This window comes from Eretmochelys imbricata, chromosome 6 (genome assembly GCF_965152235.1).
Source record: "Eretmochelys imbricata isolate rEreImb1 chromosome 6, rEreImb1.hap1, whole genome shotgun sequence".
Lineage (NCBI taxonomy): Eukaryota > Metazoa > Chordata > Testudines > Cheloniidae > Eretmochelys > Eretmochelys imbricata.
In genome coordinates, this window is record NC_135577.1 from 35,029,285 (window position 1) to 35,056,774 (window position 27,490).

At 44.0% G+C, this 27,490-nt stretch overlaps 1 protein-coding gene across 1 annotated transcript in view; it reads left to right on the plus strand.

Annotated features, from left to right (window-relative positions):
- The window catches only part of ZNF143 (zinc finger protein 143), a 76,656-nt gene that overhangs the window by 44,550 nt on the left and 4,616 nt on the right, over window positions 1–27,490 (plus strand). The window contains exons 11-15 of the mRNA XM_077818398.1: window positions 6,066–6,245; window positions 14,538–14,765; window positions 16,307–16,455; window positions 23,255–23,416; window positions 24,652–24,795. Coding sequence (XP_077674524.1) covers window positions 6,066–6,245; window positions 14,538–14,765; window positions 16,307–16,455; window positions 23,255–23,416; window positions 24,652–24,795 — 863 coding nt within the window. The remainder of the gene's footprint in view (window positions 1–6,065; window positions 6,246–14,537; window positions 14,766–16,306; window positions 16,456–23,254; window positions 23,417–24,651; window positions 24,796–27,490) is intronic.

A 27,490-nucleotide genomic window follows, 5' to 3' on the forward strand; every position in this document is an offset into this window, starting at 1 on the left:
CCACAATACTTAGATGGCAGGATCAAGCCCTAAAAAGTTAAAAACATTTTCTTAGGGGTTTATGTGGATCTATTGGGCACACCAGTGGAGCTCCATAATAACAAAAATAAATTAAAATAGTTAATGTCATGGTACCATATTGGTTAAAAAATAATATAAAACAGTTCCAAATAAATCTTGTAAAATGGACACAAAACACATCAATATTTAACTGTTGAGGGCATAGCTGCAGTTCTCTGCAATCCTTACAGCAGGATATTATGTTGTCCGTATACTGTTTATCAAAAGAATGTTTGGAAAAATGTGTATAATCAAACCCTAACCTCTTTGTGAGATGTTAACTTTATTAACAAAGGCCCTGATTCTGCAATTTTCTTCCACTTGGGTAAGACCCCTGGGCCTTTGTGACTCCTGGTGGTCATTTTGATCCACCCAAGTGGATATGAGTACAGGATCAGGACCAAAGACAGTAAAAATCAAAATAAAACTCTGCTCAAGCCTTCTCCCAGACTTGGCTTCTTCTAGGGGTCAGCCCACATTCTAAATCCTCACTTTTAAATATAGGCGAGGTTACAAATCACCTCCCTCAGTAATTCAGCAGAACCAAATTAACTATTTTCCCAACACCTGCTGACAGGGTGGAGTGTTTCAGGCAAAGACTGCCAGCCTCTTACATATTTTAGTATACATTTATTTCTTTCCTTCCTGTAATATTTAGGACACAGTTTTAGTTATTAAATACCAAATAATTATAAAAAAGAACACAATTTTTAAATGCTTTAATTATGATTGACTAAGAGAATGAATTGCTTTGTGCTACAACTCTTCAAAATCAGCTTATGCTGCATGTAAAAGTTTACATATTAGAAGTTAAAATTAATTTTATGAAATAAAGTGAGCACTGTTGATGAATTTATTTCTATAAAATTCTGGTCTTCTTCGTGTCTTTCACAATATTTGCACATCATTGTGTCATCATGCGTTTATACAGTCCTTAATAATAGAAAAATTATATTCTTAAAGTATGTATCAGTGTGAATCCTACTCTATGTATTCATGCACCAGGTGTGTGAGAAACCAGGGTTTCTTTGAATAATAGTGTCTGTCGGGGGCCACGCATGCCCTCTGTGCCTCCTCATGCCCTCATATGAGGGCATAAAGGGCAGTGTGGCTGCGATCCTCCCTCAGTTCTTTCTTACCACCCATAGCAAAAAGATGGAACCTGGCAGTGTCTGACCTGCTAATTTTAGCTTTGGCTAAACCTTTTTGAAGATCCTCTAAATATAATATCTAATATCTTCAGAAGTCTTCTGATTACCTTGATTTTTCGACTGCAATGATAATTTAGGCCTATCTTGACTAACCGGTAGATTCCTTCCTCCCCTCCCAAGTACTCCCTGTACTATACTTCTTAACATAGCAGTCTCAAAAATTGCAGGCTTTAAGCCGTGTCCATCCTGCAATTGACTAATTTCCTTAAAAATAAGTGCCTTATCTGTCTAGGAGAATCACGCATAATGACAGAGGCTCAGTGTGCCTGTCATTCTCTGCTGAGTTGCATAAGTCACAAGACGTGAGGCTGAAACTCAGTCTTCTGGAACGATCTGTGAAGGTCTCCTTGAACCTTGAGGAGATGAGCTCCAAGGTATCCTGCTAATGGACAAGCCAGTATTTATCCAGCACCCTATCTACCAGACAAGCTACACTGAATACCAATGCAGAGAAAATGGAGCTGAGAAAGGGCCAGGCACTAGCACTAAAGCCAATCCCAACATCCCTTACATTGAATTGGGCACTAACACCTTTGTTGTTGACCCCAAAAGGGACGACTCTGAATGGGACACCAAAAGGGACTGCTCCAAGTAGACCTTGGACATAAGGACAGACATTGCAAATCCTTCAGAGGGAAATCCACCAGGCCTTGTTCAGTTTCAAGGGCTAGAGAGAAGGAGTATCCTAAAGTGCAAAAGACCTTGCCAGCCCTGATCTTGGCTCCCGTGGTGCCCCCGTTGGTGTTGACGTCAAACATAGAATAAACTTGGGGAGAACTGGAACAGTCATTGGTGCCAAAGCACCTGCTAGTGCCAGGTCAGACTCTGGAACTGAGAGAACCATACGCTTCGGCAACACACCAGAGGAAATCTATTCCTCACCATCGGCAGAGCAAACGTTCTCCCTATCTTCAAGTAGCAAATCTTCTCCAGGGTGGTCACTAGTCAATACCATGGAAAGGTCTGTCAGCTTTCCCTGCAGGCCTGCACCACCGCGGATTCATAAGGAAAGGCACTGGACTAGCCAGCATCTGGTGAACAAACTGTACTTGTATGTTATGCTTCCATGGCCTAAATAAGGTTACTGGGGTCCACCAGCCAGTCTTTGCCAAACTTGAGGAAGAGGTCACTCTACCTATCAGCATCTCTTGCCAGACCACATATGCCAAAGTACCAGGAGGAATCGGATCTGCTGGCAGAGCAATGCCAATGCTCTGTATCACCACCAAAACATCAGTAGAGTTCAGGGGAAGAGAGTTCTATTCCTAGTATTTCCTCATTCCAAAGAAGAAAGGAGGTCTTCATGCCATTGAGGGGATTCAGTGAATACATTTGTTGCCTCAGGCCCAACATAGTAACAATTGGTTCCATCGCTCCATCTCTCTGAGCTCAAGACTGGTTCAGAGGTCTGTACTTGCAGTATGTGTACTTCCATATAGCTATCCATCTGCCCCTCAAAAGAATCTAAGATACATGGTGAAGCCCAACCATTAATCAGAGAGGATCCTCCCCTTCAGATTCTTTGCGGTAAGAGTCTTCACGAAATACTTTGCAGTAGTGGCAACACATTTAAGGAGGCAGGGAATCCATGTCTACCTGTACCTTGATGATTGGCTCATCAGAGTCCGTTCCCAACAGGGGATTGCAACAACTTTGGGATACATCTTTTCCCTGCTCTCTCAACTAAGACTCCTTGTGAAGAAATCATCCCTTGCACCATCGCAGATGATAGAGTTTATAGGTGCTTTGATCAGTTCCACATCAGTCAGAGCCTGCCTACCAGAAGACCAATTCCAGTCTCTCCAGTGGGTGGCAAACAACCTAAAATTGAACCCCCAAATGGTGGTGCACACATGTCTGGGACTCTTTGGCCACAGGTTTGTGTGCATGTAGATGACACTGTTGCCAGTCTTCACCGCCAACATTATAACGGTGGCTGAGGTCCATGTACTCCCTCTCCAGGCATCACATGAACAGGAGGGCCACTGTCCTGCCTCAGGTCCTACAAGAGATCCCTTGGTGCTAAGACCCAGTGAACATGTGGAAAGGGGTTCCCCTCTTTGTTCCCTTCCCAGCTGACACTTGCCACATACACTGCAGGAACAGCCTGGGTGCCCACCTGAGCCATTTGAAGGTGCAAGGGACATGGTCTCTGGGTGACGTAAATTTTATATATGAATGTCCTGGAGCTGAGAACTATCAGACTAGCCTGTAGAGCATTCCTGCCTGTTCTGCAGAACACCACAATGCAAATCCTAACTGACAACATGTCCACTATGCACTATACACATACCAAACAATGAGGTGCCTGATCATCCCATTTCTGCCAGGAAGCCATCTGACGCTGAATGTTGTGTCCCCAACACAAGATTACCTTGCTTGCTATATACCTACCCAGGGTCGGCAATGATCTGGCAGATTTCTTAACCAGGCATGCAGTGACCAGCCACAAATGGTCACTGTAGGGTCTATCATGGTGCCATTATTCCATCAATGGGAGACCCCCGCAATAAACTGGTTTGACACAGAAGACAACACCAAATGACCAAACTTCTGCTTAAGAGAAGGTGAGAGTCTTGGCTCATTACAGCTGCTTTTTCTTCCTTTTGGTGGTCTTGAGGGATGCTATATGCTTTTCCACTGATTCCCCTAATCCCCAGGATAATATCCAAGATCAGGTGAGACAAATTTGCTGTCATCCTGATAGCCCCTGACTGGCTAAGGCAGTTTTGGCTGTCAAACAAGATACAGATGTCCATGTAGCCTCCCCATTCCTCTGAGCCTGTCTGGACATAATATCTTAGAATCAAGATCAGAACTTGCACACAGATCTGCAGTGGTTGCAGTGATGGCTTGGATATTGGCTGGGTGAGCGCTACTGACAAGAGACTGGTCTCTGAAGGTTAAGAAAATTCTCATCCAAAGCACGAAACCTTGTACCAGGAAGATTTACTTCCACCTAATGGAAAAGATTTTCCTTATGGGTATTCTAAAATAATATGGACCCAGTAGAGGTACAGATACCAAAGTTCCTTGACTATACATAGCTACTAAAACAGGTTGGACATTTAACTCTTTCAAAGTCCACCTACCAGCAATATCAGTATGTATACCTTGGTAAAATCACAGTCTATCTTCTCGCATCCAAAGGTATTGAAATTCCTTAAAGGCCTCCTTCATGCCTACCCTCCAGTTAGAGACCCTACTCCTTTGTGGAATCTCTGTCATCCTCCTGCAACTCACAAAACCACCCTTTTACCACTGTTGGATTACTCAGTACACCGTGCCATCAGGGTGGTCTTTCTGGTTGCCATCACTTCAACCCCAGAGAGTCAGAGAGCCTCCAAGCCCTCATGGGTTGTGTGGCCTACACATCATTCTGTAGGGACAAGGTGGTGTTGAGACCACATCCCAGGTTTATCCTTAAGGTAGTCTCAATCCTTCACCTGAACCAATCAATTGCCTTGCTAGTCTTCTTCCTGAAGCCACATTCTGGATGTTGCCAGGGCGTTAAAAGACCAATACTTCCCAGCTGTCTTCCCACCTCTTAGTGGCCATTTCCAGCCCATTTAAGGGCCAAACCATCTGATCACAGAGAATCTCCAAGTGGATTTCAAAGTGCATTTCCACTTGCTGTCAACTGGTTGGCAGGCCTACTGACGCACATTCCACTAGGGCAGCGGTTCTCAACCTTTCTCTTTCTGAGGTCTTCCCAACATGCTATAAAAATTCCACGGCCCACCTGTGCCACAATAACTGGTTTTCTACATATAAAAGACAGGGCGGCATTAGGGGGTTGTAACTGAACAATTGCCTGGGGCCCCAGTCCACAGGGGCCCCCATGAAACGACATTGCTCAGGCTTCATCTTCAGCCCTGGGTGGCAGGCCTCAGGGACCTGGGCTTCAGCCCCATGCAGTGAGACTTAGGCTTTCTCCCCTGGGCCTCAGTACGTCTAATGTTGGCCCTGCTTGGAGGCCCACCTGAAACCTGCTCGAGGCTCCGGACCCCTGTTTGAGAACTACTGCACTAGGGCATAGCCTGAATCTACCACCTACTTCAGGAACATTCCAGTTTCTGAGATCTGTATGGCTGCAATGTGGAGCAACCCACTGTTTTGTTTTGTTTTTGTTAAACATTATTGCCTTGACATGGCAGCCAGGGCAGATGCCAAGTTCAGGAGGCAGTGCTACAGTCATTGTTCGACTAATGTAACTGGAACTCCTCATTCCCACCATCCAGAGGACACTGACACATTCTCTAAAACGAATACCTACAGTAATTGTGGCTCCTTGAGATGTTGTAGTCAGTGTGGATCCCATAACTTACCTTACATCCCTGGTTTTCAGAGTCCTCCGCAACATTGGCTTTGAATTGTGGGGGAACTGATAGAGGCTGATGGCTCTCCTGCCCTTTATGCCCTTGTATGGGAACATGAGGTGGCACAGGATATATGCATTGTCCCAAAGGACACTGTTGTTCAAAGAAATTCCAGCTCTGCATGCATAAGGCACGTGTGAACCAACAGCGGGATCCACCCTGATTACAGTATCTTGAAAAACCACAGTTACTGAACGGGAAGTAACCGTTCTTTTCTTGCACCAGTTGATCTGTCTTGAAATGTTTTCTATGTGAGGTTTTCTTTCACAGTAAGACTGGGCTAAAATATGATCTAAGAAATGCACGAAAAATCATTAATCAGGCACTTCAGAATCCTAAATTTAATCTCAATCCAGCTACTTATTTTTGTAGTGGTTTATAACTTTACCTATATACATTTCTATATTTGTTCCAGGTGAAAGACCATTCAAATGTCCCTTTGAAGGCTGTGGAAGGTCATTCACAACATCCAATATTAGAAAAGTTCACATCAGGACACATACTGGTGAAAGACCCTATTACTGTACAGAACCAGGATGTGGGAGAGCATTTGCCAGTGCAACCAATTACAAGAACCATGTGAGAATACATACAGGTACGTGAGTGACATTTTGTTTGAAGAGCAATTTCCTTTTTAGCTGCTGTGATTTTCTCCTTGGTGGACCAGTTGTTGCTGCACATCAGAACTGGCGTAGAAAGTTTTTTATAGTGATATGTCATGGTTTTTGATATTATATTTAACCCTTTTCTCTCCTTTGACCAGCCACAAATGGTCACTGTAGGGTCTATCATGGAGCCATTATTCCATCAATGGGGGACCCGTGGATTGACTTGTTCGCCCTAGGAGACACCACCAAATGATCAAACTTCTGCTTAAGAGGAGGTGTGACTTTTTCATCCTGCTCTCAACACAGTTGTACCTAGGGCCTAATCCAAAGCCATTTGAAGACAATGGAAAGACTTTAAAAGGCTTTGGATCAAACCCTTAGTCCCCAAATTTCACCTTTATTGTTAAGTAATGTAAAGCACAAACCTCAGCCTGATGTTGGCTGTTCCTAGAATTTTTCTCTCTTGGGGTTCTCTGTCCCTGCCCTTAGTTCCCTCTCCCTTGTGGAAAGAATCAAAATCTTCTGCTGCTCTTCGAGAGATGTCCCTGCAGGTGCTCCACTCCAGGTATTGGTGCACCTCTGCGCCTTCACTCGGAGATTTTTACAGCAGCACTCACGCGGGCCCCGCACGCGCGGTGCCTACCTCATGCGCCAACTGCACCTCAATAGCGTGTACGCGGCCCGGGCTCCTCAGTTCCTTCTCTACCATCTGTGGCCTGAGACGGAGCTCAGCAGTCTCGCTCAATTATTTTTCGCTTAAGATAGTTAGTTGTTTATACAGTTTACCTAGCTTTTTTTAGTCAGAAAAGTTACATTTCTCCCTTCTTCTCTTAAAAAAATAAAATAAAAAAATTCCTTCCCAGTTTTTTCTGTCAGTTAGACAGTTTATACTGAGCCGGGCTCGCCAGGTTTTAAGAGATGCACTATGTGCAGAGAGGCCATCCCTATCTCTCATGGCCATTTTCAATGTGTTTGCTGTTTGGGGGAGTCCCACATCCCCCCAAAATGGGCCCACTTCAGTAAACTGAAGGCTTTACTGAAGGATAGAGACCTGAGGCTCAAGTTAATTCTAATGAAGTCCCTCAGACCTGCCTTTGACGCAGATCAAGAGTCCTACTCGAGACACAGCCCTCCTAAATCCACTAAGGACAAGAAAACAACAAAAAACTGGCCAGCTTCATCACCTCACAGAGACCAGCCAGCATCCAAATGGTCTCCTACCAGGTCTGTCTCGTCAGTGCCGAACACGGCTCAGCACATACAATACTCCGGGGATCTCTGGCACCGTATGTACCCCAGCTGCTGCTGGTATGCACCGTTCCGGTGCCAAGGCTATGGGCTTAAAGTTGCCTGCCTCTTCTAATACGGCACCGCACAGCACTGCAAAGGACTTGGTGCCAACTCAGCTGAGGCTGCCCGTGCCACACAGAAGTACAGTTGCTGTCCCAGCGCCGACACCTCACCCACCTATGACTCCGCGTATGGCGCCGCACCAATCGGCACTGGCCGACCGTGTGGCACCGCCGCTGCATCCAGCACAATATATTCCGGCTCCTTCTACCTCTGCACCACAATTTATTCATTCCAGCGATTTGCTAATTTCGCCAACTCCAGATTCCCCGTTACTTGGTAACGATCTCTCACTGGAACCGTCAGCATGGCACTGACAGCTGTCCCCTGTTTCCTCTCACTTTTCTAGTGATAAGGATGATGAAGTGGAGGGAGTTTTTTTCACCACACCATTCCACTCTCATTCACACTCCTGCTAGCATAGGACTAAGGAGACTGAGGTCCTCATATTCTAGGGTCTTACCACCCTGGTATGGACACCTGTGGATGGGACCACCCATGCCCTTCCTCAGACAATGGCATTACTGGAACCCATGGGGGTCCTACAGCAGGCACCACAGTAGCCGGCACAGCCCATGCAGAGGTGACGCTAGATCTCCTCCTGTACTCATGCACGCTTCTGTGATGGATGGATGGGAGCAACCGGCAATGGTGCACGCAGACAAGGAGGCACCTGAATCCTCTCCTAAATAATAATAATTCTTCCACCTCACCGGACAAGGGCTATTATGCCCCCACCCCCAACAACAGCAGATAATTTTACTCATTTTCAGGACTTGTTCAAAAGAAAAGGAGTACTTGTGGCACCTTAGAGACTAACCAATTTATTTGAGCATGAGCTTTCGTGAGCTACAGCTCACTTCATCGGATGCATACCGTGGAAACTGCAGTAGACATTATATACACACAGAGACCATGAAACAATATCCCCTCCCACCCCACTGTCCTGCTGGTAATAGCTTATCTAAAGTGATCATCAGGTTGGGCCATTTCCAGCACAAATCCAGGTTTTCTCACCCTCCACCCCCCCACACACAAACTCACTCTCCTGCTGGTAACAGCCCATCCAAAGTGACAACTCTCTACACAATGTGCATGATAATCAAGGTGGGCCATTTCCTGCACAAATCCAGGTTCTCTCACCCCCTCACCCCCCTCCAAAAACCACACACACAAACTCACTCTCCTGCTGGTAATAGCTCATCCAAAGTGACCACTCTCCCTACAATGTGCATGATAATCAAGGTGGGCCATTTCCAGCACAAATCCAGGTTTTCTCACCCCCCACCCCCATACACACACAAACTCACTCTCCTGATGGTAATAGCTTATCTAAAGTGATCATTAAGTTGGGCCATTTCCAGCACAAATCCAGGTTTTCTCACCCTCTGCGCCCCCCCCCCACAAACTCACTCTCCTGCTGATAATAGCCCATCCAAAGTGACCACTCTCTTCACAATGTGTATGATAATCAAGATGGGCCATTTCCAGCATAAATCCAGGATTACCATCAGGAGAGTGAGTTTGGGGGGGGGGGCGGAGGGTGAGAAAACCTGGATTTGTACTGGAAATGGCCCAACTTGATGATCACTTTAGATAAGCTATTACCAGCAGGACAGTGGGGTGGGAGGGGATATTGTTTCATGGTCTCTGTGTGTATATAATGTCTACTGCAGTTTCCACGGTATGCATCCGATGAAGTGAGCTGTAGCTTACGAAAGCTCATGCTCAAATAAATTGGTTAGTCTCTAAGGTGCCACAAGTACTCCTTTTCTTTTTGCAAAGACAGACTAACACGGCTGTTACTCTGAAACTCTTCAAAAGAGTGGCTAATGAGCTCAAGATCACTCTGGAGGAGGTGTCAGACTCAGCATGAGCTGATTGACCTATTACAACCTTTGACCTCCTCCAAGATCACCCTACCTATTAATGGAGCCATTATGGACCCTGTCAGGAATATCTGGCAAACCCCAGCCACCATACACCCTACCTACAAAAGGGCAGTCCGGAAATTCTATGTTCCCTCCAGGGGCTCAGAATTCCTTTTCATGCACTCAGCACCAAATTCACTGGTAGTAGTAGCAGCCAACCAGTTGAACAAACAGCAGCATTTTCGGTCCACTCCATCTGATGATAGCAAAAGAATGGACCTACTCGGCCGCAAAGTTTATGCTTCATCCACGCTATAATTTAGAGTGCCAAGCTACACGGCCCTACTGGCCAAATATGATCACAGAAATTACGGGAAATTCACGGACTTTATTAATGACATCTCAGAGGACAAGAGACAACAATTCATAGCAGTAGCCTCTGAAGGACAAATTATTTCCCGCACAGCATTGCAGGCCGCCCTCGATGCTGCAGACACAGCTTCCAGGTTCACCACGACGGCCGTAGTGATGCGTCAAGCTTCATGGTTTACCTCTTCTTCTTTCCCACGCGAGATACAAAACACCATGGGGAATCTCCCGTTCGATGGCGAGAAGTTGTTTTCATTAAAAACCAACGAGGTGCTGCACACCATGAAGGATTCCAGAGGGACGCTCAGATCTGAGCAACAGTAGCAACTAGAAGAAGACAATACAGGTATTAGCCTTACCCAACGCACATGATACGTGGCCTACATACAACAACAACAACAGACGCCATACAACCACCAGAAGCAACACTCCCAGAGACCCAGGCATCAATGACGATGCCCCACACCATTGGCACCATCCCAACTCCCTTCACCTAATAAGCAGATTTGAAGCCTTGGTTGAGGGTATAGAAGACCTCCCACCCACTCCAGCACTTATACTTCTCATCCAACCTTTTGGTCCCCGTTTGCTCCCATTCTACCACAACTGGCGAGATATGGACAGATGGGCCCTAGAAGTCACCCGACTGAGCTATTCCATCCCTTTCCTGTCCATACCCCACACCCACCTTCCACCCCGTCCTTTAGGGACCCCTCTCACGACCACTTGTTCTGCCAAGAAGTACAAGATCTTCTACAAATAGGAGCAGTGGAGACGGTGCCCAATCAGTACAGGGGAAAGGGTTTTTATTCCCACTAATTTTTGACAGAAAAGAAAAGTGGGGGATGGTGACCCATTCTCAACCTCAAGTGACTCATCGAGTTCATCGAAAAAGAAAAAATTCAAAATGGTTACCCTCACAACCATAATTCCAGCGCTGGAGCAGGAAGATTGGTTTTCAGCCCTTGACCTGCAGGATGCTTATTTTCATGAAACTATACATCCTGCCCACAGGCGTTTTCTCAGATTTGTCATGGGCTCAAATCACTAGGTTCTGCCCTTTGGCCTCTCAACAGCACCCCGTGTCTTTTTCCAAGATTCTCACGGTGGTAAGAGCGCACCTACTGAAAAAAGGAGTCCTAATTTTTTCTTACCTGGACGATTGCCTGCTGAAGGTGCAGACTCTTGAGGAGGCCTTCCAAGCTATGCAGATGACCATCAACTGCTTCCAGGGTCTTGGCCTACAAATAAACAAAAACAAATCCACATTAACACCTACTCAACGACTAGAGTTCATAGCACTCATCTTGATTCCGTAACCGGATTTGCATAATCTCCCATCCGACGGATTCAGTACCATAAAGAATCTTGTTGCCAAGTTGCAAGACAGCCCACAAGTCACTGTTTGGGACCGTGTGCAACTTCTTAGCCATCTGGCCTCTTGCACTTTTGTGGTCAAGAATGCATGCCTCTACATGCGATGCCTGCAGAGTTGGATGACCACTGTCTACAGACCGAATGTGCACAGCCTAAACATACTTCTGTCCATACCTACCAAAGTCAAGGACTCACTCACACGGTGGACTTGTCCACACAACCTCTGCTCTGGAGTCCCATTCGTGCAGGAGTCCCCCTCTGTTATAATTACCATGGATGCTTCCCTCACGAGCTGGGGAGCACACATGGCACACCACACCACTCAGGGACTCTGGTCCCCTAGAGAAGCCTCACTACACATAAATCCTTTAGAGCTCCAGGCGGTCCACAACACCTGCCTCCAATTTCTCCCATACATCCAGAACCAACATATCAGGCTCATGACCGACAACATCGTCTGCATGTTTTATATAAACAGACAAGGGGGAGCTCGATCCCACTCACTCTGCATGGAGGCTATGAAACTTTGGAATTGCTGCCTTCAACACAGTATCCAAATTTCAGCCTCCTACATATCTGGTTTACTAAACACCACTGCGGACGAGCTCAGCGGATCTCTTCCCGCAGATCACAAATGGGAGATAAACGATACTATCCTACACAACACATTCAGAATACAGGGCTACCCGAAACTGGATCTCTTTGCAACCACAACCAACAAGAAATGCCCGGAATTCTATTCCAGAGTGGGCCTGGGAAAGCACTCAGGGGGAGACGCATTCATCATCAAATGGAGTAACAATTTCCTATACGCATTCTCCCTGATACCACTTCTTCACAGGGTATTACAAAAAATACTAGCGGAGAGGGCCGGGGTCATACTAATAGCCCCTACGTGGCCCAGACAGGCATGGTACCTATTTTTAATGAGATGTCGGTTTGTCTGCCGATTCCACTCCTCCCCCCCCCCCCCCCAACCTATTACCACAACACAGGGGTCAACTACACCACGCCAGCGTAACAATGCTGCACCTCAAAGCATGGCTCCTCAGTGGTTCTCTAATGAGGAACTAGACTGCTCTGAACAGGTACAAAGAGTACTGTTACATAGGTGGTATGTGTGGATTTTGTTCTACTATTTCCATAAATGGACGAGGTTCACTCACCGGTGCTCCACCAAGCAAACAGCTCGTGCTTCCACCCCTCTTTCACTAATGCTAGACTGTCTTTTAGAACTTAAACTATCTGGGCTCTCCTTTAGCTCCATAAAGGTACATTTAGCAGCAATTACGGCGTTTCACAATAAGACTGAAGACACTACTTACTTTACCCACCCCATCACAAAGCGGTTCCTCAAGGGTCTCCAGACGCTATAGCCGGACATTAGACCACCCACTCAACCCTGGGACCTGCACTTGGTCCTCACATCCGTGATGCGCCATCCATTTGAGCCTCTTGCAATGTGCTCCCGCCTACATCTGTCCATGAAAACTGCATTTTTATTTGCCATTACATCTGCCAGATGTGTAGAGAACTTGGAGCGCTTATAGCTGATCCACCGTACACTATATTTTTAAGGACAAAGTCACGCTCCGAACGCATCGTAAATTCTCCCAAAGGTGCATTCCTTCTTCCACCTCAATGAACCTATCAGTCTATCAACTTTCTTTCCTAAATTGCATGCAAACGCTTTTGAATCAGCAGTGCACACACTCGACATGTGCAGATCATTGTCCTTTTATTTCGATAAGACTAAGCCCTTTAGGGCTTCCCCTAAACTTTTCATTTCAATTGCAGAACGATCCACAGGTAAATCCATCTCTACCCAGAGAATATTCAATTGGATAGCAGACTGTTATGCTACAAACTAAAGAAGATGAATCCTCCAACTTCTGTTAGAGCACATTCCACCAGATCTGTGCCAATGTCTGTGGCATTCTTATGTAACAATCCCCTCACAGATATTTGCAAAGCCGCCACCTAGACTTCAGAGCATACCTTTGCTTAACATTATACTCTTACTCAGGGTCCCCAGACCAACATTCAAATGGGCCGAGCTGTTCTGTCTACAGCTTTCTTACCAGATCCGAAGTCCCTACCTCCTTAAGAGATACTGCTTTTCAGCCACCTGGAGTGGAGCTCAGGGGCATCTCTCGAAGAAGAGGAGGTTACTCACCTGTGCAGTAACTGACATTCTTCAAGATGAGTGTCGCTGGGTGCTCCGCTACCCGCCCTCCTCCCCTCTACTTCAGAGTTTGGAGCTGCCTCCGTTGTAGAAAAGGAACTGAGGAGCCTGGGCCGCGCACGGGCTATTGAGAGACAGTCAGCAAATTAAGTAGGCACTGCGCATGTGCGGCCCATGTGAGTACTGTTGTAAAAATCTTGGAGCGAAGGCGCAGGGGCGCACCAACACCTGGAGTGGAGCAACCACAGGGACACTCATCTTGAAGAACGTCAGTTACTACACAGGTGAGTAACCTCCTCTTCTGGACCTAACAGGATCCACTTGGTCTAGCTGCTAGGATGAATCAGCAGAAGTAACACTGCATCCATGTGCAGGGTCCTACAGCCCTGTAGCCATCATTTTTTGTATCCTCCTGTTTTTCATTGTTAGCAGGGATGAATAAATCTCTTGGAGTTGAAGATTTTGTATACTACTTGAACTGGTTTTTGGGTTTGAGTTTGTGTTATATTGATTTTACATGAAGAATGTCATTTCTATTTAGCCTTAATCATTTTAATATATAAATCCCATAAAATTTCTGTAGAGCTAAAGAGACTGAGGTTTGGAACTCTAACTTACCAGACCAAATAACATTTAATCTTCGAGGATAAGTGTAGATCTTCCTATGAAGTCAGAAGGGCAGCTAATGTAAAGAGTTAGGGCAGAATTGTGAATACTGTGCCAAATGGAGGGCTGTACTGGCATCTTGCCAGGAGCTTGGAGGGCCATATGTTGTTTTCATATAGTGGAGCAGATTGCAGCTGCCCTCATCTTTAGTATGAATATCTGGCACATGAAAAGTAGGAGATCCAGCATGCATAGTCCTTCTTGATCTGAATGGCCTCCTCAGATCGTCTGGTAAGGCCAGCTTATTGTGGCAGCACATTGGTATTAAAGAGGACAGTCATGCATTGCATTGTGACCATTGTTGCTGCATTACGGAAGGAAGCTGGAGAATGCCTGACTGACCTGGGTGGTAGTAAAATTGTGCCATTAAATATCTGTGAAAGTGGCAGGATATTTATTGTCAGGGTTTTCCTGCATATCCTGGTTATAATTTTCTTAATCCCTTTTGTCTTTCCCTGCAGGTGAGAAACCCTATGTCTGCACGGTTCCTGGCTGTGACAAACGTTTCACAGAATATTCCAGTTTATACAAACACCATGTTGTACATACTCATTCCAAACCATACAACTGCAATCACTGTGGGAAAACATACAAGCAGATTTCCACACTTGCTATGCACAAGCGAACAGCGCACAATGACACAGAGCCAATTGAAGAAGAGCAGGAAGCTTTCTTTGAGCCGCCTCCAGGTTTGTGTTTGGTGTTCCTAGTCTCTGATCTTCCTCCCATAGTAGCAAAATAAAAGATTGCATCCAGCACACACCTATGACTATCAGTATTCCACAGAGTCAGGGGAATTAAAAGACAGGTGTGATATTTTCTTCATTAATGCTTTGCACTAACTAACATCTTTTATCTGAGAGTACTAAAGTGCTTTACAAACACTAAGTAAACCTCAAAATACCTGTGTGAGGCACAGTAGGTAGATAAGTAAACGGGCACTGAGAGAGTAATTGACTTGGTCATAAAACAAGTCAGTGGCAGAGCTGAGAATAAAACAGAAACAGCCTTCCTGTGCTCTAACCACTAGATCACACCATCTATGAATATCATATTGAAGCAGGCCTGAGGATGGACAAAATGTTTATATTACATCCTAAAGGATTCTTCTAAGTATATAAAACACCATGCATGAGAGTCTGTGCTGTAATCTTAAAGGCGCAGTGCTGGAGAAGGGAGGGAAAAAAGTGGCTTCACACTATCTTTGCACCCTCTTGATTTTGAGCTACTCCTGAGACCAAAGTGGTCTGCCCTAAAGTTATAACAGCCTTTCTGGTCTGCCCTATGGGTAGTGGGGCTGTTGAGAATGCCGACAGTGCTATTCTCTATGGATTTGCCCCCAGCACAGCCCATACAAGATGTCCATTTACTGTTGCCAAGCAGTTTTTCTGTATGTAGGAGCACTATCTAGAAAACGGTCTTTACGGTACTTTAGACACTTTAAATCCAGTCAAAGTAAAAAGTCAGACTGATTCGAGTATGAAAAAATGCATTTTCTTATTGCAAGAAAACAAACATAATTTTTTACATTCTTATTTTAGCTGGTGTTGGGGTTGGATACAGGGTAGATGTAAATAAGTGATCTATCCTGACTGGAAAAGCAGTTTTACTATTTGTATATGGGAGACTGACGTGAAACCCCTCTTAAGTAAATTGCCGCATTCTGATTGCTACTTACAAAGGAAAGATTAGAATGGAAGATTTCTATTTGCCAAGGTTAAACATTTGTTAAGATAATATACTGTTATATCATTCCTCACACAATGATGCCACTCTGCTTCTCTGAGGTTGTGTGTTCGTTAATGAATACTTTTTTTAATGGGCTGCCGACTGTGTTTACATCAAACCTTAGTATGTAAAGGTTAATGTTTAATTAAATGAATCACAGTATTGTTTGTCACCCTTTTTAATATTCTCTTTGCTTATAAACTAAGTAAATATGCCTTAAATACCAAAATGTCTATTTTCTTTTCAATGCACAGGATTTATATGCATTATTCCCCATTTAAAAAGTATGCCCCAGACCTAGTAAAACAGTCATTTGGGGCATTTTGATTTGATTTCAGTATCAGTTTCATTTCCTTCTCTCTCTCTCCCTACCCCCTTGTTACAACCCAGAATTTAAAACTTTTTATCCAGAAAGTTTCTTTTTCTGTTTTTAGGTTTACTCTTATTACTATTAGTATTTGCAGTATGTAACGTATCCTCCTGTCTTCCTTTTATGAAATAGATCAAGGTGAAGATGTTCTAAAAGGCTCCCAGATAACCTATGTGACAGGTGTAGATGGGGAGGATGTCGTTTCCGCACAAGTTGCTACAGTTACTCAGTCAGGACTGGGTCAACAAGTTGCATTAATTTCCCAGGATGGGACCCAGCATGTAAGTATTCACCATAGTAAAGAATTTGCTAACAAGAGGACATTCAGAATTAAAACTGTTATTTATCTTCAGATATTCCATTATGCTTACTTACATTAGAGTTAAAATCCCTGAATAATGGATGTTTGTATGTATTAGGGCCAGGTTTCAAAAGTTGGGTCAGAATAAATATAAGTTTAGGAATGGTCTTCCTTTGGAATACCCAAGTTAGGCCTTGTTTGTTTGTTCTGAGTAGAGTATGCATACAAAGGCTTTTTGGCCTTCACAGCATCCCACAGCAACAAATTCCACAGGTTGAATGTGCGTTGTGTGAAGAAATGCTTCCTTGCATCTGTTTTAAACCTGCTGTCTATTATTTGCACCAGGTGACCGTTAGTTTCTGTGTTATGTGAAGGGATTACAAAAATCATTTCCCTATTCACTTTCTCCATACCATTCAAGATTTTATCCACCTGTAGTCATCTCTTTTCCCAAAATGAATAGTCCCAGTCTTTTTAATCTCGCCTCATATGGAAGCTGTTCCATACCCCAGTCATTTTTGTTGTTCCTTTTCCAATTCTAATATGTCCTTTTTGAGATGGGGCAATCAGAGCTGCACACAGTATTCAAGGTTTGGGTGTCTCATGGATTTATATAGTAGCATTATGATATTTGCTGTCTTCTTAACTATTCCCTTCCTAATGGTTCCTAACAATCTGTTTGCTTTTTGACTGCCACTGCATGTTGAACAAATGTATTCTGAGAACTATCCATAGTGACCCCAAGATCTCTTTCTTGCATGGTAACAGTTAATTTAGAACCCATCATTTTGTATGTATAGTTGGGATTACGTTTTCTAGTGTGCAATTACTTTGCATTTACCAATATTTTATTTCATCTGCCATTTTGTTGCCCAGTCACCCTATTTAGTGAGATCCCTTTGCAACTCTTCTCAGTCAGCTTTGGACTTAACTACCTTGAGTAACTTTGTATCATCTGGAAGTTTTTCCATCTCACTGTTCATCCCTTTTTCCAGTTCATCCCTTTTTCCAGAATCTGTTAAACAGCACAGGTCCCAGTACAGATCTTTGGGAATCCCACTATTTACCTCTCTCTCTCCACTGTGAAAACTGACCCTTTATTCCTACCCTTTGTTTCCTGACTTTTAAGCAAGTATCGGGGGTAGTCGTGTTTGTCCATATCCCTTTGGCTTTTAACCAGTTACTGGGGATCTTCCCTCTTATACCATGACTGCTTACTTCGTTTAAGAGCCTTTGGGGAGAGACCTTATCAAAGGCTTTCTGAAAGTCCAAGTATACTATATTGACTAGATCACTCTTACCCACATGCTTGTTGACTCCCTCAAACAATTCTAATATACTTGTGAGGCACATTTTCCCTTTACAAAAACCATATTGGCTCTTCCCCAGGATATTGTGTTTATCTATATATCTGATAATTCTGTTCTTTACTATAGTTTCAACCAATTTGCCTTGTACTGAAGTTAGGCTCACTGCCCTGTAATTGCCAGGATCGCATCTGGAGCCTTCTAAAAAAAATAAATGTTACGTTAACTACTCTGCAGTCATCTGATACAGAGGCTGATTTAAGAGAGAGGTTACATACCACGGTTAGTAGTTCTGCAATTTCATATCTGAGTTCTTTCAGAACTCTTAAGTTAATGCCATCTGGTCCTGGTGACTTATTACTGTTTAATTGATCAGTTCCCTCTCTCAGGGTTGGAAGGCCTTAGAAGCTTTGCAGGCTCATTTTGCTCACCCCCACTGCCACAGACACACCCCATAATAAGAACTTCTTTGCATAGAGCCTGATTTCTGAGGCTTCCTGAAATTCCTTTATAAGCTGTTATGATCTCACAGGTCCAGGCTTTACTCACCTATATCTGTACAGACTCCCTGACCTTCTGAATCTTCCCTCTGAATGCAGGGGCTTGCCAGTTCTAGTGCTGCTGGCCAGTTCCCATCACTAGCCGTCTTCAGTCACTGCCAAGAGGGAACAAGAAGTGCACTGCCCTCAGCACAAAGATCTCTGCAGAAAGTTTGTTTTCATTTAAGTCATTTAAGTGGTAAATAAAGAACTTAGTTGAGAGAGGATCTTGCCATAAGAAGTTCATCTGTTTATTTTTTGTTTGGGGCCTGCACCACCACCAAGACATATATGGGAAAATCCTTGCTTTTTATATTTCAGCAGGGCAAGGAGTTGATATATGTATTTAGATCTGAAAAATACTCTTTGATTCAGATGGGGAGGTATGTCTACACTATGAAATTAGGTCAATATTATAGAAGTCCATTTTTAGAAATCGATTTTATACAGTGCGACTAAGCGCATTAAGTCGGCGGAGTGCATCCTCACTACCGTCGTCAGCGACCACTTCTGCTGCAACTCTGCTCTCCTGCAGACGCCATGCCACAGCAAGCATGGAGCCCACTCAGATCACCGCGGCAGTTATGAGCGTTGTAACACCTCGCGCATTATCCAGCAGTATGTGCAGAATCAGAACCTGCAAAAGCAGGCGAGGAGGTGACGGCAGCACAGTGACGAGAGTGATGAGGACATGGACACAGACTTCTCTCAAAGTACGGTCCCCAGCAATTTGGACATCCTGGTGGCAATGGGGCAGGCTCATGCCATGGAATGCCGATTCTGGGCCTGGGAAACAAGCACAGACTGGTGGGACCGCATAGTGTTGCAGGTCTGGGATGATTCCCAGTGGCTGCAAAACTTTCGCATGCATAAGGGCACTTTCATGTAACTTTCTAACTTGCTTTCCCCTGCCCTGAAGCGCCAGAATACCAAGATGAGAGCAGCCCCCACAGTTGACAAGCGAGTGGCAATAGCCCTGTGGAAGCTTGCAATGCCAGACAGCTACTGGTCAGTCGGGAATCAATTTGGAGTGGGCAAATCTACTGTGGGGGCTGCTGTGATCCAAGTAGCCAACACAATCACTGAGCTGCTGCTATCAGGGGTAATGACTTTGGGAAATTGCAGGTCATAGTGCAGGTCATAGTGGGTGGCTTTGCTGCAATGGGATTCCCTAACGCATATCCCTATCTTGGGACCAGACCACCTTGGCAGCCAGTACATAAACCGCAACGGGTACTTTTCAGTACTTTGCAAGCACTGGTGGATCACAAGGGATTTTTCACCAACATCAACGTGGGATGGCCGGGAAACGTACATGATGCTCGCATCTTCAGGAACTCTGGTCTGTTTGAACAGCTGCAGGAAATAACTGCAGACCAGACCAGAAAATAATTGTTGGGGATGTTGAAATGCCTATAGTTATCCTTGGGGACCCAGCCTACCCCTTAATTCCATGGCTCATGAAGCCATACACAGGCACCCTGGACAGTAGTCAGGAGCTGTTCGACTGTAGGCTGAGCAAGTGCAGAATGGTGGTAGAATGTGCATTTGGATGTTTAAAAGCACGCTGGTGCAGTTTACTGACTTGGTTAGACCTAAGCGAAACCAATATTCCCATTGTTATTGCTGCTTGCTGTGTGCTCCACAATATCTGTGAGAGTAAGGGGGAGACGTTTATGGCGGGGTGGGAAGTTGAGGCAAATCGCCTGGCCACTGATTACGCACAGCCAGACACCAGAGCGATTAGAAGAGCACAGCAGGACACACTGCGCATCAGAGAAGCTTTGAAAACCAGTTTCATGACTGGCCAGGCTACAGTGTGACAGTTCTGTTTGTTTCTCTTTGATGAAAACCCACCCCCTTGGTTCACTCTACTTCCCTGTAAGCCAGCTGCCCTCCTCCCTTCGATCACCGCAGGCAGAGGCAATAAAGTCATTGTTGTTTCAAAATCATGCATTCTTTATTAATTCATCACACAAATAGGGGGATAACTGCCAAGGTAGCCCGGGAGGGGTGGGGAAGGAGGGAAGGACAAGGCCACACTGCACTTCAAAACTTATTGAATGCCAGCCTTCTGTTGCTTGGGCAGTCCTCTGGGGTGGAGTGGTTGGGTGCCCGGAACTGCCACCCCATGTTCTTGGGCGTCTGGGTGAGGAGGATATGGAACTTGGGGAGGACGGCAGGCAGTTACACAGGGGCTGCAGTGGTGGTCTGTGCTCCTGCTGCCTTTCCTGCAGCTCCACCAGACACTGGAGCATGTTAGTTTGATCCTCCAGTAGCCTTAGCATTGCATTCTGCCTCCTCTCATCATGTTGCCGCCACCTCTCATCTTGCTCGTCCCTCCTGTCCTCACATTCATTTTCTGCTTTCCTGGACTCTGCCTTTGGTTGCCTCCACCCATTCTGCTGAGCTCTTTCAGTGCGGGAGGACTGCATGAGCTCAGGGAACATTTAATCGCAAGTGCAGTTTTTTTGCCTTCTTATCAGCGCTAGCCTCTGGGACGGAGATGATGGGGGAGTGTTGAAACATTTGCAGCTGCGGGAGGGAAAAAAAGGGAGAGTAGTATTTAAAAAGACACATTTTTAGAGAACAATGGGTAGACTCTTTCACGGTGAACCAAGCTGTTAACATTACATAGCACATGTGCTTTTGGTACAACATCGCATTTTGCCTCTTGTATTGAGGGTCTGCCAGTCTGGTGTGAGAGATCACACACACAGGGCCGAGCAACGGAATTCGGCTTGCAGGCAGCCATGGTAAGCCACAGTCTTTCGGCTTCTTCAACCTTCATAATATGTGGGAATGGTTTCAAACAGCAGTGTCCTCCTTTCTCATACCAAGCACCCGTTGGGTTGGCCATTTAAAAAGAGGGGCTGCGGTTTTCAGGTTAACGTGCAGCACAAACCCAACTAACCCCCCCACACGCACCCAATTCTCTGGGATGATCACTTCACCCCTCCTCCCACCACGTGACTAGTATCAGGGAAGATCCCTGCCTCTTTGGTTTTTTGGTAGGCTTGCCAGAGCTCCTTAATTTTCACGCGGCACTGCTGCAGATCCCTGTTATAGCCTCTGTCCATCATGCCCTTGGAAATTTTTTTCAAATATTTTGGCATTTCATCTTTTGGAACGGAGTTCTGATAGCACGGATTTGTCTCCCCATGCAGTGATCAGATCCACTACCTCCTGTTTGGTCCATGCTGGCAGAGCCTCCAAGAGAGTGGGGCAAGTAGGGCAATTTGCTCCGGGCCCCACAGGGGACCCCAGGAGAGTTTTCAGGGGTCCCCAGGAGAATTTTTGGCAGCACTTCGGCAACAGGTCCTTCAGTGCCGCTGAACACACCCAGAGTGAAGGACCCGCTGCCGCTTCTTCCGCTCCGGGTCTTTGGCGGCAATTCGGCGGCGGGGGTCCTTCTGCTCCATGTCTTCAGCGAAGTGCCCCGAAGACCCAGAGCGGAAGGACCCCCACCGCCGAAGACCCCAGACCCCCTGAATCCTCTGGGTGGCCCTGCATGCTGGAGCTCTTTTGCAATTCTGGGACTGCATGGTCACCTGTGCTGATGAGCTCTGCCTGGTCACCTCTGCTGATGAGCTCGCCACACTGGCCAAACAGGAAATGAAATTCAGAAGTTCCTGGTGCTTTTCCTGTATACCTGGCTACTGTATCTGAGTTGAAAGTGCTATCCAGAGTGGTGCAATGGAGCACTCTGGAATAGCTCCCGGAGGCCAATACCGTCGAATTGCGTCCACACTACCCCGGTGATGTCAATTTCATCGCTAATCCCCTCATTGGGGAGGAGTACAGAAATCGATTTTAAGAGCCCTTTAAGTCGACAAAAATGGCTTCGTCGTGTGGATGAGTGCAGGGTTAAATCAATCTAACGCTGCTAAATTCGACCTAAACTCATAGTGTAGACCAGTGCAAAGATCAGTAGTGTTTGAGTGTTGTAGTGTTTGAGACCATTACTGTAGTGTATTTTTTTTTTATGACCAAAGGCTTTTGAGTGTGGCAGCCCTAACCCAGAAATTCTTTGCATTTGTTCTTACACCCCAACTTGATTTTCATTTTTGGATTTCTTTTCTGTTTGGTAATGCATGTGAGACTGAAAACATAAAATAAATACTTACGTCTTTGAATTCTTAAGAAAAATTACAGTGATGTTTTACCAGCATTTTCTAAGCCAAATGAAAATGCAGGCGTGTTTGATGCTTCTATTAAGACCAAACAAATGGTATTATGTTGAGTTCATATCTCCAACACTTCTAGTGAAACTTTTAGTTATACTGTTCCTTATGCAAGACACTTCCATGGACAGTTTGTAATGTCTGAGGTTAATTTGGTCGTGATCTAATTAAAACAGAACTTCTAAGCAGTTCTCTGGCTGAAAGAGGATATATGCTGCTGCTACCTATCCATTGTAGTTTAGTTTTATTTCTGTAAACATGCATTATGAATTAGGAAACCTCTGAAAGATTGTGGGATAATGGATTCCAACCAGTAAAAGAGCTGGGATGGTGATACTTTGTTCAAGAAGGCTTGGGGAAGAAAATCAGTTTGGAGGAAATGCAGGAATAACCACAGCAGGACAGTGGTGATGGCTTTTCGAGTCTATAGCCAGTTTAGCTTAAATGTGATGGCTGGATAAAGTAAATTCTTCAATGTTACTGAGAATTGGCTGCCTTCTTAAGGATAGTTCTGGCTTGTTGTTCGTTGACGAAGAAATTGTGCTACCAGATGGCAGAAGAGTATTTTATAAACACTGTTACATTTTAAGTTTGTGTTGTCTTTATTTAAACTCTTATTTGGAAACATTTACAAATCTTGGATTGTTGTCTGAAAACACATTGCCATATGACCCAAAGTTAAAACTCATTTAAGACTCAATCAGCAATTAAAATAAATTTGTTTTAATTCAAAAATTACATTGTTTTAGGTCAACATATCTCAGGCTGACATGCAGGCCATTGGAAATACTATCACTATGGTAACACAAGATGGCACCACCATCACAGTCCCAGCCCATGATGCAGTCATTTCTTCTGCAGGAACGCATTCTGTTGCAATGGTAACTGCGGAGGGCACTGAAGGACAGCAGGTAAAATGTTTTTCTGCATACCTGTGTCTTTTTTTTCTGAGATATTTTTAAATATATACACAAAGACACTTGAACTATTATCTGCTTCACACAAACATATCTGATTAGAGCAAAGATTTCCATACATGACTATATCATTCCTTTCATAATAACATGGTAATGCGTTGTTCTGTACTGCCTTACATGAAAGGCTCTGAGTTTTATATACATTAATTAGTTGAACCTCAAAACAACCTGTGACCTAGTGATGAGAGAACCAATTTACAGATGCGTAAAATAAAGCACAGAAAGGTTGTGACATGCCCAAATCATACTGCAAACCTGTGACAAAGCTGGGAATAAAATCCAGAACTAGTCCTGGCTCTTTGTCTCCTGCAAATCCCATTAAGGGACAACATTTCCTTAAGCAGAATAAAAATACTTTTTTTTTTGGCAAATTTTACTGCACTTTTTTGCCTTTAATCTGCAAAACATTAGATTTTTTTTTTCAGAAAGATATATAGAAATTTAGTTATGAAATTCTCTAATCCCTGTTTTTCAGAATGTATTCAAATGTTGTAAAATGATCCCCTATTATATCTGTTTTAAAGGTGTGCTTGCAAATGAGAATATTTATTAATTATTATAGAACTATGGATCTATAAATCACAAATTAAGCAAACATTCTAAGACCATGTGCAAATAATGCAATCTTCTCTATTTAAATTTTGAAAATATAAAAGAATTTGAGCTTTTCTGGGGTACCTTATTAGGCTGCCAAAGGAGAGAGTTAAATTTAAATGTGAATTCAGTCTTCTATTTCTCAGGACTGAAAGAGGTAACATCTGATGACTAGCTCATAGCATCTCCCTTAATTCTAAGTTCTGATCCTTGAGGATATCCATCTTTTGAGAATTGGGGTAGCCATGTTAGTCTGTATCCACAAAAACAACAAGGAGTCCGGTTGCACCTTAAAGACTAACAGATTTATTTGAGCATAAGCTTTCATGGGTAAAAACCCCATTTCTTCAGATGCATCTTTTGAGAGGTCATGACAGATAAGATTGAAGAAGAGCATGAACATGATGATGGCGGTGTTGGTTTAAAAAAAAGTTGATCATATTTGTCTGTCTCTTAGATTGCATTGTTGAATCAAGTTAGAATAGTAAATTGTCCTAGATAGGCCCTGAAGTTAACATTCAACTGAGATTATTGAAACAAATTTTAAATTTCAGATTTTTTTCTTTGCCTTAAAGGTTGCTATAGTGGCTCAAGACTTAGCATTCCATAGTGCCTCATCAGAAATGGGACATCAGCAACATGGGCATCACTTAGTGACTACAGAAACCAGGCCTGTTACATTGTTGGCTACATCCAATGGAACGCAAATTGCAGTGCAGGTAAGATAATAATGCATTTTTATTTAGTGTGTGCCCTGTGTACAATGGTCTCTGGGCACCTAATGAAATAACTAACAAACTTATCTCCACCCTCCCACCCCAAAATAAAGGGCAGTCTGGCCTAATAGTTAAATAAATAAATAAAAAATACTAGCATGGATGCAGAAATAACAAACATCCTTATTTCCTTCTTTCAAACATAAAAATAGCACCTATCAAATTGTAAAATTAGTTAAAAATACTGAGGCATATTGAGCCATACTTGGAAAAGTACCATATTAATACATTTTCTTGTATATTGATGGAGAGAATATTCCAGAGGCACAGGCCTTCAGTGAGAAGGCCTGCTATCCATCCTTCAAGATTGTATTTTGGGATGGTCAGAAATTCCAAACTCCCCAATTTACATTGCCAGGACTAGATAAAGGGATTGAAATGATTTCCTTGGCAGACTGATTCTGTGTTATTTATGGCTCAAAATACCAATACTGAAACCACCCATTGAAATCAGTATCTAGATTTGTGCAGGACTGACATCCCCAGAAATCGCATCTTCTGTTTTATCCACGTAACAAGTACAGTTTGGGTAAAAGCAGAGTCAGAAGAAAATAAGGGTATTTGTTATTTCAGTAATAGGTATCAAAAAGTAGATGAGGTAAAAGGAAGAGAAAGTACCTGAAAATCTCCAGATTAGGATAAATATCGGTAAAAAATATTTTAGTAATTAGTAATGAATGGAAAGGAAATACTGAATAAGTATGCACCAGTTTTATGTTGCTCGTGCAAAATATATTTTATGATATTTACCTGAGTGTATCAGTGGGATGCTTTGGGGGATCACCCAGACCAGCAATGGGTTGTGTTACCGCCTGCCTTTAACACTGGGTGCTTCTGTACTGCTCAGCTTTGGCTCAGAGCCCTGACATCAGCAGCCTGCTCACAGCACAATGGGCTCACCCTGGCTTCCACCAGCCTGGTTACTCCAGCAGCTTTTCTAGTCCCGAGTCTCTCCAAAACCATCCCCCTTGTAGTGTCCAGAGCTTCACTGGTCCCTCACAGAAGTTATTATGGTCATTGCCTCCAAAGAGACAGAACACACACATCAGTCTGGTAGTTTGGCTGAGGATTTTAATCTTCAGTTTAATATACAGCACTGAGATGGTTTCATAATAAACAAGAACAAGTTTATTAACAAAAAACAGATATTTAAGTGATAATAAGTAAGAATAGAAGGCACAGAGATGGTTACAAGTAAAACGAAACAAAACACGCTTTGTAGTGACTAAAACTTTTAAAATCTCTATTTAAGCAGGTTCCTCATCTAGAGTCAGTTCCCAGACACTTCGTCCCCCTTGGTTGAAGGATCCATCTTTCTCAGATTACAAGAGCTCTGGCCCTTTGTCTCCGTCCTATGATGGATAACAAGATGGCTTTTTGTTTCTGCTTATATCTTCCCAAAGTTCATTGACCTTGTTTCAAGAGGCAGGAAGGCGTCTTGGTGGTGCAGTCACAATCCCCTGTCATGATTGTTAAGTGGTCATCTTCTGCCAATTGCTCACCTGATGACTTTGTTTACCTTACACGTAAATGCCTTTTTCATTGTCTTTGATCTCACCTTGGTTAATTTACATTGGAGACATGGTCAAACTGGGCAAAACAACGTTCCTTTGTCTAAGATGGGCTGGGCTCAGGCACTACCTACCAAACACATTTTAGGAACAAATTTCCAGCCCACGTCTATAATTCTTTACACACTGCCAGTACGTACACAATAATATTAAGGACCAGCATGTGACTAATTTGCATATGACATCATCTTACGTGGTAAAGAAAAGGAGTACTTGTGGCACCTTAGAGACTAACCAATTTATTTGAGCATGAGCTTTCGTGAGCTACAGCTCACTTCATCAGATACATACCGTGGAAACTGCAGCAGACTTTATATATACACAGAGAATATGAAACAATACCTCCTCCCACCCCACTGTCCTGCTGGTAATAGCATATCTAAAGTAATCGTCAGGTTAGGCCATTTCCAGCACAAATCCAGGTTTTCTCACCCTCCACCCCCCCACACAAATTCACTCTCCTGCTGGTGATAGCCCATCCAAAGTGACAACTCTTTACACAATGTGCATGATAATGAAGTTAGGCCATTTCCTGCACAAATCCAGGTTCTCTCACTCACTCACCCCCGTCCAAAAACCCACCCCCATACACACACAGACTCACTCTCCTGCTGGTAATAGCTCGTCCAAACTGACCACTCTCCAAGTTTAAATCCAAGTTAAACCAGAACATCGGGGGGGGGGGGGGAGGAAAAAACAAGAGGAAATAGGCTACCTTGCATAATGACTTAGCCACTCCCAGTCTCTATTTAAGCCTAAATTAATAGTATCCAATTTGCAAATGAATTCCAATTCAGCAGTTTCTCGCTGGAGTCTGGATTTGAAGTTTTTTTGTTTTAAGATAGCGACCTTCATGTCTGTGATTGCGTGACCAGAGAGATTGAAGTGTTCTCCGACTGGTTTATGAATGTTATAATTCTTGACATCTGATTTGTGTCCATTTATTCTTTTACGTAGAGACTGTCCAGTTTGACCAATGTACATGGCAGAGGGGCATTGCTGGCACATGATGGCATAAATCACATTGGTGGATGTGCAGGTGAACGAGCCTCTGATAGTGTGGCTGA